General features: G+C 44.5%; 1 protein-coding gene across 1 annotated transcript in view; it reads left to right on the top strand.

Moving 5' to 3' along the window:
• Positions 1 to 15,459, top strand: part of ASB11 (ankyrin repeat and SOCS box containing 11) — a 94,110-nt gene extending 78,651 nt beyond the window's left edge. Inside the window, exons 6-7 of the mRNA XM_077294176.1 lie at positions 350 to 541; positions 14,383 to 15,459. Coding sequence (XP_077150291.1) covers positions 350 to 541; positions 14,383 to 14,507 — 317 coding nt within the window. The 3' untranslated portion in view covers positions 14,508 to 15,459. The remainder of the gene's footprint in view (positions 1 to 349; positions 542 to 14,382) is intronic.
• The last annotated feature ends 572 nt before the right edge of the window (positions 15,460 to 16,031 follow it).

Genomic DNA, 16,031 nt, shown 5'->3' with positions numbered 1-16,031 from the left:
CAGCTTTCTATTACCTCCATCCCCATATAGATGGCGTAGAAGAGATGATCCTACTGATATTCCCTATAATGAGCATGACGCATGCTGGTAAGATATTATGTAAGAAACACAGTGAAAATTTGTTTGCATCCTCAAATACAAAATTGTGTGCATCTTCAAGGGGTTCAAACTACATCTTTATACATTTGTTTTGTGAGTAGCAACAACTCAAAACAATTCATTTTACACTTTCCATAGAGATTACACTAACTTGGACTTCTGTAGACCTGAAAGTTTTGGGACTGTGTTGATCTTCTAATTTATGTGCTTTGTCCCAATTTATTATATAAACCAAATCTTATTATTCTAGGTGCAAATGTAAACCATGGTAAACAGAGGGACAGTCCACTGCATGCTGCAGCTAGAAGAACAAGCGAGAGGATCGTCAAGCTGCTTATTGATTATGGAGCTAATGTCAAGTACAAAAACATGGAGGGTAAATACCCCATTGAATTATCAGTACCCAGGAGTGCAGTGGAGCGAGCCCTTCTGGTTGCAGAAGGTAATGATTCAAATTCATTAATTGTTATTGTCCCTCATCTGTTCAGTCTTTTCTGTATATGGCTGTCATTGAGGGAGTACCCTGTTGTGAATTTGCTTTTTGCTCCCTCTAGTGGTTACTAGTTTTTTGACTCTGGTTTTTCTGTCATTCCTTTTATCCGCACCTGGGTCGTTAGTTAGGGGTGTTGCTATATAAGCTCCCTGGACCTTCAGTTCTATGCCTGGCAACGTAGTTATCAGAGCTAGTCTGCTGTGCTCTTGTCTACTGATCCTGGTTCCAGTTATATCAGCTAAGTCTGCCTTTTGCTTTTTGCTATTTTGTTTTGGTTTTGTATTTTTGTCCAGCTTGTTCCAAATCTATATCCTGACCTTTGCTGGAAGCTCTAGGGGGGCTGGTGTTCTCCCCCCGGACCGTTAGACGGTTCGGGGGTTCTTGAATTTCCAGTGTGGATTTTGATAGGGTTTTTGTTGACCATATAAGTTACCTTTCTTTATTCTGCTATCAGTAAGCGGGCCTCTCTGTGCTAAACCTGGTTCATTTCTGTGTTTGTCATTTCCTCTTACCTCACCGTCATTATTTGTGGGGGGCTTCTATCCAGCTTTGGGGTCCCCTTCTCTGGAGGCAAGAAAGGTCTTTGTTTTCCTCTACTAGGGGTAGCTAGATTCTCCGGCTGGCGCGTGTCATCTAGAATCAACGTAGGAATGATCCCCGGCTACTTCTAGTGTTGGCGTTAGGAGTAGATATATGGTCAACCCAGTTACCACTGCCCTATGAGCTGGATTTTTGTATTCTGCAGACTTCCACGTTCCTCTGAGACCCTCGCCATTGGGGTCATAACAGTTTGCCAGGCCAGTATTAAATGTTTAATGCATTGCAGAAGAGGGATTATAAGAAAGAAGATTCTGAGTTTTTTTTTTTTTTTTTTCTTCTTCCCCTTTACCTCAGAGTGGCTATGCTTGCTGCAGACATGAATGTCCAGACCTTGATTACAAGTGTGGACCAGCTGGCTACTCGTGTGCAGGGCATACAAGACTATGTTATCAGAAATCCTAGGTCAGAACCTAAAATACCGATTCCTGAACTGTTTTCCGGAGACAGGTTTAAGTTTAGGAATTTCGTGAATAATTGTAAATTGTTTTTGTCCCTGAGACCCTGTTCATCTGGAGATTCTGCTCAGCAAGTAAAAATTGTTATTTCGTTCTTACGGGGCGACCCTCAGGATTGGGCTTTTTCGCTGGCGCCAGGAGATCCGGCATTGGCTGATCTTGATGCGTTTTTTCTGGCGCTCGGTTTACTTTATGAGGAACCCAATCTTGAGATTCAGGCAGAAAAGGCCTTGCTGGCTATGTCTCAGGGGCAGGACGAGGCTGAAGTGTATTGCCAAAAATTTCGGAAATGGTCCGTGCTGACACATTGGAACGAGTGTGCACTGGCCGCTAATTTTAGAAATGGCCTTTCTGAAGCCATTAAGAATGTTATGGTGGGTTTTCCCATTCCCACAGGTCTGAATGATACTATGGCACTGGCTATTCAAATTGACCGGCGGTTGCGGGAGCGCAAAACCGCAAATTCCCTCATGGTGTTGTCTGAACAGACACCTGATTTAATGCAATGTGATAGAATCCTGACTAGAAATGAGCAGAAAATTCATAGACGCCGGAATGGCTTGTGCTACTACTGTGGTGATTCTACACATGTTATCTCAGCATGCTCTAAACGTATAGCTAAGGTTGTTAGTCCTGTCACCGTTGGTAATTTGCAACCTAAATTTATTCTGTCTGTAACTTTGATTTGCTCACTGTCATCTTATCCTGTCATGGCGTTTGTAGATTCAGGTGCTGCCCTGAGTCTCATGGATCTCTCATTTGCTAAGAGCTGTGGTTTTACTCTTGAACCATTAGAAAATCCTATACCTCTTAGGGGTATTGATGCTACACCATTGGCAGCAAATAAACCGCAGTATTGGACTCAGGTTACCATGTGCATGACTCCTGAACACCGCGAGGTGATACGTTTCCTGGTTTTACATAAAATGCATGATTTGGTTGTTTTAGGGCTGCCATGGTTACAGACCCATAATCCAGTCCTGGACTGGAAGGCTATGTCAGTCTCAAGTTGGGGCTGTCGTGGTTTTCATGAGGATTCCCTGCCTGTGTCTATTGCTTCTTCTACGCCTTCGGAAGTTCCTGAGTATTTGTCTGATTATCAGGATGTCTTCAGTGAGTCTGAGTCCAGTGCACTGCCTCCTCATAGGGACTGTGACTGTGCTATAGATTTGATCCCAGGCAGTAAATTTCCTAAGGGAAGACTGTTTAATCTGTCGGTACCTGAACATACCGCTATGCGTTCATATATCAAGGAGTCTCTGGAGAAAGGACATATTCGTCCGTCTTCTTCCCCTCTTGGTGCGGGATTCTTTTTTGTGGCAAAAAAGGACGGATCTTTGAGACCTTGTATTGATTATCGGCTTTTAAATAAGATCACTGTCAAATTTCAGTATCCTTTACCGCTGTTGTCTGACTTGTTTGCCCGGATTAAGGGTGCCAAGTGGTTCACCAAGATAGACCTTCGTGGTGCGTACAACCTTGTGCGCATTAAGCAAGGGGATGAATGGAAAACCGCATTCAATACGCCCGAAGGTCATTTTGAGTACTTGGTGATGCCTTTTGGGCTCTCCAATGCGCCTTCAGTTTTTCAGTCCTTTATGCATGACATTTTCCGGAAGTATCTGGATAAATTTTTGATTGTTTATCTGGATGATATTTTGGTTTTTTCTGATAATTGGGATTCGCATGTGGAGCAGGTCAGGTTGGTCTTTAAAATTTTGCGTGAAAATTCTTTGTTTGTCAAGGGCTCAAAGTGTCTCTTTGGTGTACAGAAGGTTCCCTTTTTAGGGTTCATTTTTTCCCCTTCTGCTGTGGAGATGGACCCAGTCAAGGTCCGAGCTATTCTTGATTGGACTCAGCCCTCGTCAGTTAAGAGTCTTCAGAAGTTCTTGGGCTTCGCTAACTTCTACCGTCGTTTTATCGCTAATTTTTCTAGCATTGTGAAACCTTTGACGGATATGACCAAGAAGGGCTCCGATGTAGCTAACTGGGCTCCTGCTGCCGTGGAGGCTTTCCAGGAGTTGAAACGCCGGTTTACTTCGGCGCCTGTTTTGTGCCAGCCTGACGTCTCACTTCCCTTTCAGGTTGAGGTGGATGCTTCGGAGATTGGGGCAGGGGCCGTTTTGTCGCAGAGAGGCCCTGGTTGCTCTGTTATGAAACCTTGTGCCTTTTTCTCTAGGAAGTTTTCGCCTGCCGAGCGAAATTATGATGTGGGCAATCGGGAGTTGTTGGCCATGAAATGGGCATTTGAGGAGTGGCGTCATTGGCTCGAGGGTGCTAAGCATCGTGTGGTGGTCTTGACTGATCACAAAAATCTGATGTATCTCGAGTCTGCTAAACGCCTTAATCCGAGACAGGCCCGCTGGTCATTGTTTTTCTCCCGCTTTGATTTTGTTGTCTCGTATTTACCAGGTTCAAAGAATGTGAAGGCCGATGCTCTTTCTAGGAGCTTTGTGCCTGATGCTCCTGGAGTCGCTGATCCTGTTGGTATTCTTAAAGATGGAGTTATCTTGTCAGCTATTTCTCCGGATCTGCGACGTGTGTTGCAGAGATTTCAGGCTGATAGGCCTGAGTCTTGTCCACCTGACAGACTGTTTGTCCCGGATAAGTGGACCAGCAGAGTCATTTCCGAGGTTCATTCCTCGGTGTTGGCAGGTCACCCGGGAATTTTTGGCACCAGAGATCTGGTGGCCAGGTCCTTTTGGTGGCCTTCCTTGTCAAGGGATGTGCGGTCATTTGTGCAGTCCTGTGGGACTTGTGCTCGAGCTAAGCCTTGCTGTTCTCGTGCCAGCGGTTTGCTCTTGCCCTTGCCTGTCCCGAAGAGACCTTGGACACATATCTCCATGGATTTCATTTCTGATCTTCCGCTATCTCAGGGCATGTCCGTTATCTGGGTGATATGTGATCGCTTCTCCAAGATGGTCCATTTGGTTCCTTTGCCTAAGCTGCCTTCCTCTTCCGATCTGGTTCCTGTGTTTTTCCAGAACGTGGTTCGTTTGCACGGCATCCCTGAGAATATTGTGTCAGACAGAGGATCCCAGTTCGTTTCCAGGTTCTGGCGATCCTTTTGTAGTAGGATGGGCATTGATTTGTCGTTTTCGTCTGCTTTCCATCCTCAGACTAATGGACAGACGGAGCGAACCAATCAGACTTTGGAGGCTTATTTGAGGTGTTTTGTCTCTGCTGATCAGGACGATTGGGTGACATTCTTGCCGTTGGCTGAGTTTGCCCTTAATAATCGGGCTAGTTCCGCCACCTTGGTTTCGCCTTTTTTCTGCAACTCTGGTTTCCATCCTCGCTTTTCTTCGGGTCATGTGGAGCCTTCTGACTGTCCTGGGGTGGATTCTGTGGTGGATAGGTTGCAGCAGATCTGGAATCATGTGGTGGACAACTTGAAGTTGTCACAGGAGAAGGCTCAGCGCTTTGCCAACCGCCGCCGCGGTGTGGGTCCCCGACTACGCGTTGGGGATTTGGTATGGCTTTCTTCCCGCTTTGTTCCTATGAAGGTCTCCTCTCCCAAATTTAAACCTCGTTTTATTGGGCCTTACAAGATATTGGAAATCCTTAATCCTGTATCTTTTCGTCTGGATCTTCCTGTGTCGTTTGCTATTCACAATGTATTTCATAGGTCCTTGTTGCGGCGGTACATTGTGCCTGTAGTTCCTTCTGCTGAGCCTCCTGCTCCGGTGTTGGTTGAGGGCGAGTTGGAGTACGTGGTGGAGAAGATCTTGGATTCTCGCCTCTCCAGGCGGAGGCTTCAGTACCTGGTCAAGTGGAAGGGCTATGGTCAGGAGGATAATTCCTGGGTGGTCGCCTCTGATGTTCATGCGGCCGATTTAGTTCGTGCCTTTCATGCCGCTCATCCTGATCGCCCTGGTGGTCGTGGTGAGGGTTCGGTGACCCCTCACTAAGGGGGGGGTACTGTTGTGAATTTGCTTTTTGCTCCCTCTAGTGGTTACTAGTTTTTTGACTCTGGTTTTTCTGTCATTCCTTTTATCCGCACCTGGGTCGTTAGTTAGGGGTGTTGCTATATAAGCTCCCTGGACCTTCAGTTCTATGCCTGGCAACGTAGTTATCAGAGCTAGTCTGCTGTGCTCTTGTCTACTGATCCTGGTTCCAGTTATATCAGCTAAGTCTGCCTTTTGCTTTTTGCTATTTTGTTTTGGTTTTGTATTTTTGTCCAGCTTGTTCCAAATCTATATCCTGACCTTTGCTGGAAGCTCTAGGGGGGCTGGTGTTCTCCCCCCGGACCGTTAGACGGTTCGGGGGTTCTTGAATTTCCAGTGTGGATTTTGATAGGGTTTTTGTTGACCATATAAGTTACCTTTCTTTATTCTGCTATCAGTAAGCGGGCCTCTCTGTGCTAAACCTGGTTCATTTCTGTGTTTGTCATTTCCTCTTACCTCACCGTCATTATTTGTGGGGGGCTTCTATCCAGCTTTGGGGTCCCCTTCTCTGGAGGCAAGAAAGGTCTTTGTTTTCCTCTACTAGGGGTAGCTAGATTCTCCGGCTGGCGCGTGTCATCTAGAATCAACGTAGGAATGATCCCCGGCTACTTCTAGTGTTGGCGTTAGGAGTAGATATATGGTCAACCCAGTTACCACTGCCCTATGAGCTGGATTTTTGTATTCTGCAGACTTCCACGTTCCTCTGAGACCCTCGCCATTGGGGTCATAACAGTACCCTGAACACAACCTCCCTATATTGGCCAGAGTGGAGAACCTCTGACCTCCAGCAGCTGTCACTTATGTGGAGCCCTTCCTTTGGAGAATAACTACAATTCTTACAGGGGTTTCAGCTGCACCATGGACATTAGTTTAGGCTCCCTTTGGCCCATATTAGACGATCAATACTATTACAGTCACGTAGTTGAGAGCCATTTTGGATATTTTGCATTGACGTCCATGAACTTCAAGTTATGATTTCCACCATTATTACTTAGATAGCCTTCCTTTGACTGGCTGCAAGTAATGCTACATGTCACCTGTAGGAGTCAATCTCATACAAAAGGGTGTTAGACCTGGTGGGATTTATAACAAAAGACAAAAAACCCTTTTCAGTGGAAGGCCCCACAGAATGCTAACTACCTCCGTCTAATAGATACAACAATATACAACTGACAACAATATACCTAAAAATGAAGAAAAGTAAGCATGGCTTAATTTTGACTCCACTATTTGTGAGTGTGCAGCGCCCCAGAGTCCTGGTCGTTGCAGTTATGTCGCTCTTCCACCAGGGGGAGTGATATTTCGTCTGATGGTACTAAAGGAGTTCACCTTACCAGGTATCACAAGACACACACTACACTTCACACTCCAGTCCACCAGGGGGAGCCTTGCTCTTATCTATTAGGGCACTCCTCACATACGGGTAAAACCGGTAGGTTGGATAGGAAGTTAGTCAGAAGCTGCCTGGGTTTGACCCAGAGAGGACCTGTCAGGCAGACAGGGGGAAAGGAGGAACATCTGAGCTGCAGACAGAGGGTCCCTGTCAGGGGTGGGATCCTGACAGAGGCCTAGCACGATATACAGTGGGGCAAAAAAGTATTTAGTCAGTCAGCAATAGTGCAAGTTCCACCACTTAAAAAGATGAGAGGCGTCTGTAATTTACATCATAGGTAGACCTCAACTATGGGAGACAAACTGAGAAAAAAAAATCCAGAAAATCACATTTTCTGTTTTTTTATCATTTTATTTGCATATTATGGTGGAAAATAAGTATTTGGTCAGAAACAAAATTTCATCTCAATACTTTGTAATATATCCTTTGTTGGCAATGACAGAGGTCAAACGTTTTCTGTAAGTCTTCACAAGGTTGCCACACACTGTTGTTGGTATGTTGGCCCATTCCTCCATGCAGATCTCCTCTAGAGCAGTGATGTTTTTGGCTTTTCGCTTGGCAACACGGACTTTCAACTCCCTCCAAAGGTTTTCTATAGGGTTGAGATCTGGAGACTGGCTAGGCCACTCCAGGACCTTGAAATGCTTCTTACGAAGCCACTCCTTCGTTGCCCTGGCGGTGTGCTTTGGATCATTGTCATGTTGAAAGACCCAGCCACGTTTCATCTTCAATGCCCTTGCTGATGGAAGGAGGCTTGCACTCAAAATCTCACGATACATGGCCCCATTCATTCTTTCATGTACCCGGATCAGTCGTCCTGGCCCCTTTGCAGAGAAACAGCCCCAAAGCATGATGTTTCCACCACCATGCTTTACAGTAGGTATGGTGTTGGATGGATGCAACTCAGTATTCTTTTTCCTCCAAACACGACAAGTTGTGTTTCTACCAAACAGTTCCAGTTTGGTTTCATCAGACCATAGGACATTCTCCCAAAACTCCTCTGGATCATCCAAATGCTCGCTAGCAAACTTCAGACGGGCCCGGACATGTACTGGCTTAAGCAGTGGGACACGTCTGGCACTGCAGGATCTGAGTCCATGGTGGCGTAGTGTGTTACTTATGGTAGGCCTTGTTACATTGGTCCCAGCTCTCTGCAGTTCATTCACTAGGTCCCCCCGCGTGGTTCTGGGATTTTTGCTCACCGTTCTTGTGATCATTCTGACCCCACGGGGTGGGATTTTGCGTGGAGCCCCAGATCGAGGGAGATTATCAGTGGTCTTGAATGTCTTCCATTTTCTAATTATTGCTCCCACTGTTGATTTCTTCACTCCAAGCTGGTTGGCTATTGCAGATTCAGTCTTCCCAGCCTGGTGCAGGGCTACAATTTTGTTTCTGGTGTCCTTTGACAGCTCTTTGGTCTTCACCATAGTGGAGTTTGGAGTCAGACTGTTTGAGGGTGTGCACTGGTGTCTTTTTATACTGATAACAAGTTTAAACAGGTGCCATTACTACAGGTAATGAGTGGAGGAAAGAGGAGACTCTTAAAGAAGAAGTTACAGGTCTGTGAGAGCCAGAAATCTTGATTGTTTTTTCTGACCAAATACTTATTTTCCACCATAATATGCAAATAAAATGATAAAAAAAACAGAAAATGTGATTTTCTGGATTTTTTTTTCTCAGTTTGTCTCCCATAGTTGAGGTCTACCTATGATGTAAATTACAGACGCCTCTCATCTTTTTAAGTGGTGGAACTTGCACTATTGCTGACTGACTAAATACTTTTTTGCCCCACTGTAGAAGGCTACGGAGCTGTGCCTGCACTCCATGCGGCAGCATCCTAAGAAAGGACAAGAAAGGAATTGTATTGTGGAGAGTGAGAAACGAAGTCACAGCACAAGGAGATAATACCGGGAGGAGTTCTGCCCCAAGATCGGCAGCCTCCTTCTGAGGCGTGTAGCCGGAACACCGAGGGAGTAATTGACTCTACGCATTACTTCAGAGACCGGCAGGTCAGTCAATTCCAAGTTGGCTGCCCGACCTTAATACCTAAGAAGACACGGAGGCAAATTGTGGGGGTCGGGGCATCTCTAGGGTCCCTACAAACAAGCCCCAGGCTATCCCAGTCATACGGGTTGTCCTATCCATACCATCTGGGGGATAGAGAGAGAGAGAGAACATCAGAAACATCCACGAAAGTTGTGAGGACTATCCCGTGGTGCTCAGCAGGGAGGTACTACAACACACAGGCGCTAGTAGGAAGGCTACTGATTTCCACCTGGATAAGGGAACTCTGGATGTGCCTTCGGACCGGCCGAACTTAGCCTGCCCTGTGACCAGTGCTCTGGACTGCGGATGCTGAAGCCTTCAGTAAAGGTAAAGAGACAGCACCCTTTTGTGTCCTCGTTATTCACTGCACCTTACATCGTCCACCATCACCACCTACACATCCGGGAAGCCCTGGGGACATACTTCACCTGTGGGATGGCATACCATCTAGCTGCCATTCCATCACCCCAGCGGACCCCTAGCACCGTCGGTCACCCTGACCGAATACCACAGGTGGCGTCACGAACACTATACAAACTTCACCTTTAATTGGATGCCCCTCAAAAGGGCCACGGACCGGGTCAGGCCACCGTGACATCCCCTGACCTGAGAAGGACCCGGTACCGGGTATCCCATTGCCCTTCACGTGGGGGCGCTCCAAGTGTGCAAGATTTTCTACATGTTCCTGGAACAATCAGGCTTAGGTCCCCTTCACACGTTTATGTCTCCGGTACGAGTGATGACAGTTTTCCACATGTTCCCGTACTGGAGACACTTACAAATGTAGACCCATTCAAATCTATGGGTCTGCACACATGTCAGTGTGATATGTCCATCTTATTCCGGCAGCACAGACCGGAATGCCTGGCATCTGGGAAAAACTTTACAATTAGTGCTGTTCCCAGGCATCGGGTGCTGAATAAAATTGTCATCATCCTCGCCTGGTCTCCCTACAGTCAGTGAGACCAGGCGACGCTGATGAGAGTTGTAATCAGCAACCGCCGTCTGTGAATAGCACAAACTACAACTGTCAACATCCTCGCCTGGTCTCCCTGCTATCAGCAAGACCAAGCGATGCTGCTGAGAGTTGTAGTCAACACCGCCATCCGTGTATAGTGCTAACTACAACTGTCATCATCCACGCCTGGACTCCCTGCAATCAACGAGACCAGGCAACGCTGATGACAGTTGTAGTCAGCACCCATTGCCTGTGAATAGCGTGCATTAAATAAATAAATTAACGGTGTGGGGTCCTCCTTACTTTTAATAATCAGCTGAGGGAAAGCAGACAGCTGAGGGCTGCTGTTATTCCGGGAAGGGGCCGATAGCCATGTTTCCAGCCTGTTAATCTCACAGCTGTCTGCTTAGCCTTTACTGGTTATTAAAAAGGGATCCAAAAAAATGATTTGAGGTCCCCCTATTTCTATTAACCAGCAAAGGCTAAACAGACAGCTGTGGTCTGATATTAATAGGATGGGAAGGGGCCATAGGTATTGGCCCCATCTCAAACTAATAACACCAGACCTCAGCCACCCAGAAATGGTGCATTCATTAGATGCGCCAGTTTCAGGCACTTAGCCTTAGTGCTTCCTGATGGTCCTGGTGCATTAGCAATCGGGGTAATAGTTCTGGGATTGATATCAGCTGTGTAATGTCCACTGACATAAAGCCCAGGTATTTCTATGATAATAAATGGGTAAATTAGGGTAATTTTCGGGGGCGGGGGATTTTTACAATTAAAGAACTTTTCTCTTTGTGTCTTTATTACCTTTGACTACAGGGTTAGCAATGGGGGTGTCTGATAGATACCTATCCACTACTAACCCCTAGGCTTGATGTCAGTGGACATTAGACAGCTGACATCAACTCCAAAACTATTACTCCGATTGCCAGTGCACCAGGGCAATCAGGAAGAGCTGAGGCTAAGCCCCAGAATTGGCACATCTAATGGATGCGCCATTTCTGGGATGGCTGAGGGCGGTGGTTATTAGTCGGAAAGGGGGAAAATATCCATGGCCCCCTCCCAGCCTATTAATATCAGCCTGCAGCTGTCTGTTTAGCCTTTGCTGGTTATTAAAATATAGGGGGGACTTCATGTCATTTTTTTTGTTTCCCCTTTCTATTAACCAGTAAAGTTGATGCAGACAGCTGTGAGCGGTTATTAATAGGCTGGGAACCTCCATGAATATTGGCCCCTTCCCAGAATAATAACACCAACTCACAGCTGTCTGCTTTCCCTCAACTGGTTATTAAAAAGAAGTGGGACCCCATGCCATTTTTTAAATATATTTATTTTCTAAATAAAAGTACAGAAAACTACACACAAAGCTCTGATCTCACTGACATATTTATATCTATCTATCTATCTATCTATCTATCTATCTATCTATCTATCTATCTATCTATCTATATATCTGTCTGTCTGTCTGCCTGTCTGTCTCCTGCTAATCTATTCCATTTTTAGCTGGAGAAGGACAAAGTGGTGAGGCCTAATAATCATCTGTCCTACTGCAAGCAGAGAGAGGGGAGAGGCTTTTGCTGAAGCCAGACACAGGGCAATTAGGAGGAGTAATGGGAACATGTATGAGTTCCACATAGAGAAGATTTCTTTACATATTTCTCAGTTTCCTTAGTAATATGAGATCAAATAAGATCAAAGGAAGAGGTGGGGTTTAATCATCTGCTATCTTCATGCAGAGAGGATATAGGGGGCAGACTTTTTCTGCAGTTAGACACAAGATAAGAAGGGGAATATGGCCATTTTCTAGAAGAAAATATTTCTTTATATACTGTATATTCTTAGTAAGCAGTAATAAGAAATTAAATAGGATAAAAAGAAAGGAGATTAAAGGTAATTTGTCATCAGGTTTTGATTATGTAATCTGAGAGCAGAGTGAGATGGTCTGAGATCCTGGTTCCAGCGATGTGACACTTGCTGGTCTGCATCCTGTCATTTTTATACAATTCCTTTTTTCTCTGCTGCAGATCTAGCAGTTTTCTGAATGCTGAGCTGTGTATAACCCCACACTAACCACTGATTGGTAGCTTTCTGTATACACTGTATATTAACAGAAATCTGCTAATCAGTGGTGGGATGGAGTTACACAGACCAGTTGACTAAGAGTCATGAGACATCTAGTCCTGTAGGGATAATCTCCTGCTGATAAAACACTTACAAATCATTGACAACAACAACACACAGCCTAGTAAATGATACATCTGTCACTGTGGTAACTTGTGCATGTGCTACTTACTGCGCTCACTGCTTAGCTACTTCCCATGTCAGGCTGTGGAGCTGAGTACCTCATACAGCACTTCCAACCCTGGTGCATATTCCTTCTGTCTCCACCTGGCTATAGGGAGGCCGGCCAGATCCTGAAGAGTTTAACCTTGCTGTGTCCTGAAGGGTTTGGGTTCCCCATCCTATCCTCCACGATCAGGAGATATATTAAACTGCTCCCCCTGTTCCCAGCCTGAACTTAGGTTCCTGTCCCTGTCCGTCTCCAGCGTTCAGTCTACTGTTTTTGTCCTGTCTCTCCTGTAACTGACCCAGTTCGTTTACCCGTTCTGTATGACCTCTCCTCTTCTGACCTCAGCTTAGTTTTGTGAATCTTTGCTGCCTGCCCCAACCTCAAACTGTCCAACTCCGCTTCTGTATTCTCCCCTCTGTGCTTCGCTTTCCTGCTTTGACCTCTGGGTCAGTTGTTACAGGTCCAAGAACTGCCCTGAAGTGACACCAGGTGACTCCCTGCGGCCAAGCCTATACTCACCACCTAAAGCTCCAGTGAAAACCAGGTAGTCACTTAGTCACGCCTCTCCAGGCTAAGCCCGGCTTGTGGTGCAGTGGGTCCACACCCACTACCGTCACAACATCACTGGAATCAGGATCTGAGCTCTTACATAATGCTGCTCTTAGATTAAATATAAAAACCAGATGACAGATTCACTTTAATGGAAGGGATTTCTATTTTTTGTGCACTTTCTATGTTTAGCATTCTTTTAAAAGATCAGTGTCATTCCAACCATTTTCTGATTCGACAGAGACATGCTAGATATTTATTTCAGTAAGGGTTCCAAGTGCGGAGACTAGAAGTGTGGTGATATTTTCACTGCATGCTGGAAAGAAAATTATTTATCCCAAATGCATAAATTAATTCTTCATTTTTAACAATGTATTATAAATTAAAGCTCCAGTTCGAAATTAAATATTATTATACACTCATCAATATTGAAATTCCAACACCAAACAAGAAACGTCATGGAATTTTGAAAATCACCAGATGGATAGACATGATATTAATATGCAAATTGTGAACAACATTTAAAAAAAATCTCAATTTATTTAGTATCCTGTGATTTTCATAATTCCACGACTTTTCCAATTTTTATGTTGAGGAGTGTAAAACCAGGCATTTCTATGTAGACCATTAATCTGTAGTAAATGGAGTCCTGGCATAGAGGACAGCCACATTAAGTAAATCTAGTCAGAAACTATGACCTGTTGCTCCCTATTGTTACATGGATGAATATACTTCTCTTACGAGGTGTAAAAGAAATATACAGTATATAAAACCTCTTCAAAAAGAGAAAAACATACTATTGGTTGCATGAGTAAAAAAAAGTAGAAATAACAAATAAGCAAGTGATATATCATATACACTCCAAGATTGAAATTTCAACACCAATAAGGAAAATTGGTGGAATTATGGAAATCGCAGGATCGATAGACATGTTAATGATTTGCAATTGATGAAAAAAAAACTGAAAAACATGTTCAAAACATCTCAATTTATTCAGTATTGAGTATCAGCAGAAATACACACATTTATATGCTTTGGCTGCTATCAATAAGATTATTAATTGTCTGAGGAATGTTCTGCCATCCGGAATGCATGTGGGCAAGTAAATCATCAAGATCCGGGGCTGGCAGCTGCCTTTACAGTTAGGGAACATTTACTCAGATGTGATTGATGGTAGACAAATCTGGAGACGCAGCAGGACATGGTAGTATGTTTAGGCCACATAGACTGCTCTCTGTAACACGAGCAATATACGGCCTGGCATTGTTGAAAATGGATACTGAGACACATGCTATTTTCCTGCGAAATGGCCATACTACTGGTTCCACCACCAAATAAATGAAAGCCAAGCTCTTAGTGTACCTGGCATGAAGTCTAGGAGGCTTCAGCTATTGTAAATTGTCACCTACATCATAATCCTGGGAGTAGGAGCAAAGATGCTCATGTTACATAATCCTTATGACTAATTATTTAGTTCTGATAAACAGATTCCTTATCTTTTATAGTTTTGTTTTCTATTGATAATATGTATATTATATTTCTTCTATAGGTCCTGCTTCGTTGGCTCAATTATGTCGTCTAAGTATTCGAAAAATGTTGGGATCATCATGTCTCCAAGTGGTTCCCAGGCTTCAGTTACCCAACAGATTAATACAGTTTTTGTTATATCGATAGAGGTTCCTATGACTACACCAGTGTTTTCTTAGCTCATCCATGATCCAGATGCAAACATATAATGTATCAGTGCAAAAAAAGAATGGCACATTCTGCAAATTTATTTACCTTCACTTATTTCTTCTTTCAATAAGAGTCATGCCAGCTTACAAAAACTGGAATGCAAGGAGAGTCTCTGCTCCATAGCGTTTTCCAGACACCCACACCCACAGTAAGGCCCCCTTCACAAGTCTGTTTTTTTGTATCCACATACGGTCCGTTTTTTAAGAGCCGCAAATACGGACAAACGCACACCAATTGTATTAAATGGTGGTGCACACATGTCAGGTTTTTCACACAGACCGTTTGTCCATGTAAAAAGCCCGCAGACATGTCAGGTTTTTTGGCGCAGTACGGACAAAATGCGTGCCGCACACTGACACATGGATAACATGTTCTGGAACCTGGGAGGCGTCTGAAGGCAAGTCTCACCATTGTCGCCTTGTCTCCCTGAGATCAGTGCGACCAGCTGACAATAAAGGGAGTTGTATGCAGGAGCAGTTGTGTAACTCCTGTGTAAAATAAAGCATTAAATAAAAAAAAAAGCTTGGGCTCCCGCACAATTTCCATAATCAGCAGAGGGAAAGCCCACGACTAGGGGCTGATGTTAATAATCTGGACAAGGGACAATACCTCAAAAGGTTCTCAGGCTATTCATAGCAGCTCACAGCTGTTTGCTTAGCCTTTTCTGGTGAATTTACGGGGGACCCGAAGAAAAAAGTGACGTGGAGTCCCCCTATAAATTCAAACCAGCTAAGACTAAGCATACAGCTGTGGGTTGATATTAATAGCTTGAGAAGGGGTCAGAGATATTCCCCTCACCTCCCCAGACTACCAACATTAGCCCTCAGGTGCCCCAGGCACTTAGCTTTGCTCTTCCCACTTGCCCAGTGGCGGGTTGGGGTTGATGTCAGCCTGGTATTGTCAGGTGACATCAAGCCCAGCAGTTAGTGATGGAGAGGCATCTATAATACGCCCCATTACTAACTCCATAGTAAGTTTGCAAATAAACACCCAGCAAGAATAAAATCCTTTACTTGAAATAAAACAAAACTTCTGTTTTACACAAAACTCCTGCCGTGTGCCCAAACAGTAGATTTCCCCCACATATTGGATCTCTGCATGCTCAGGAGAAATTGGACCACAAATTGTGTGGTCCATTTTCTCATGTTACCCTTGCAAATGTAAAAAAAAGTAGAAAAGAAAAGAAAATTTTTGTGAAAGAAAAGCAAATGTTTATTGTTTCCTTCCACATTCCAAAAATTCCTGTGAAGCACCTGAAGGGTTAATAAACTTCGAATGTGGTTTTGAGTACCTTGAGGGGTGCAGTTTTTAGAATGGTGTCACTTTTGGGTATTTGCTGTCATAGAGACCCCTCAAAGTCACTTCAAATGTGAGGTGGTCCCTAAAAAAATGGGTTTGCTAATTTTTTTGTAAAAATGAAAAATCACTGGTCAACTTTTAACCCTTATGCCTTCCTAACAA

The sequence above is a fragment of the Ranitomeya variabilis genome, chromosome 3 (assembly GCF_051348905.1).
Source record: "Ranitomeya variabilis isolate aRanVar5 chromosome 3, aRanVar5.hap1, whole genome shotgun sequence".
Classification (NCBI taxonomy): Eukaryota; Metazoa; Chordata; class Amphibia; order Anura; family Dendrobatidae; genus Ranitomeya; species Ranitomeya variabilis.
Note: the sequence above shows the minus strand (reverse complement) of the source record. Positions and strands in the feature narration are given on the sequence as shown.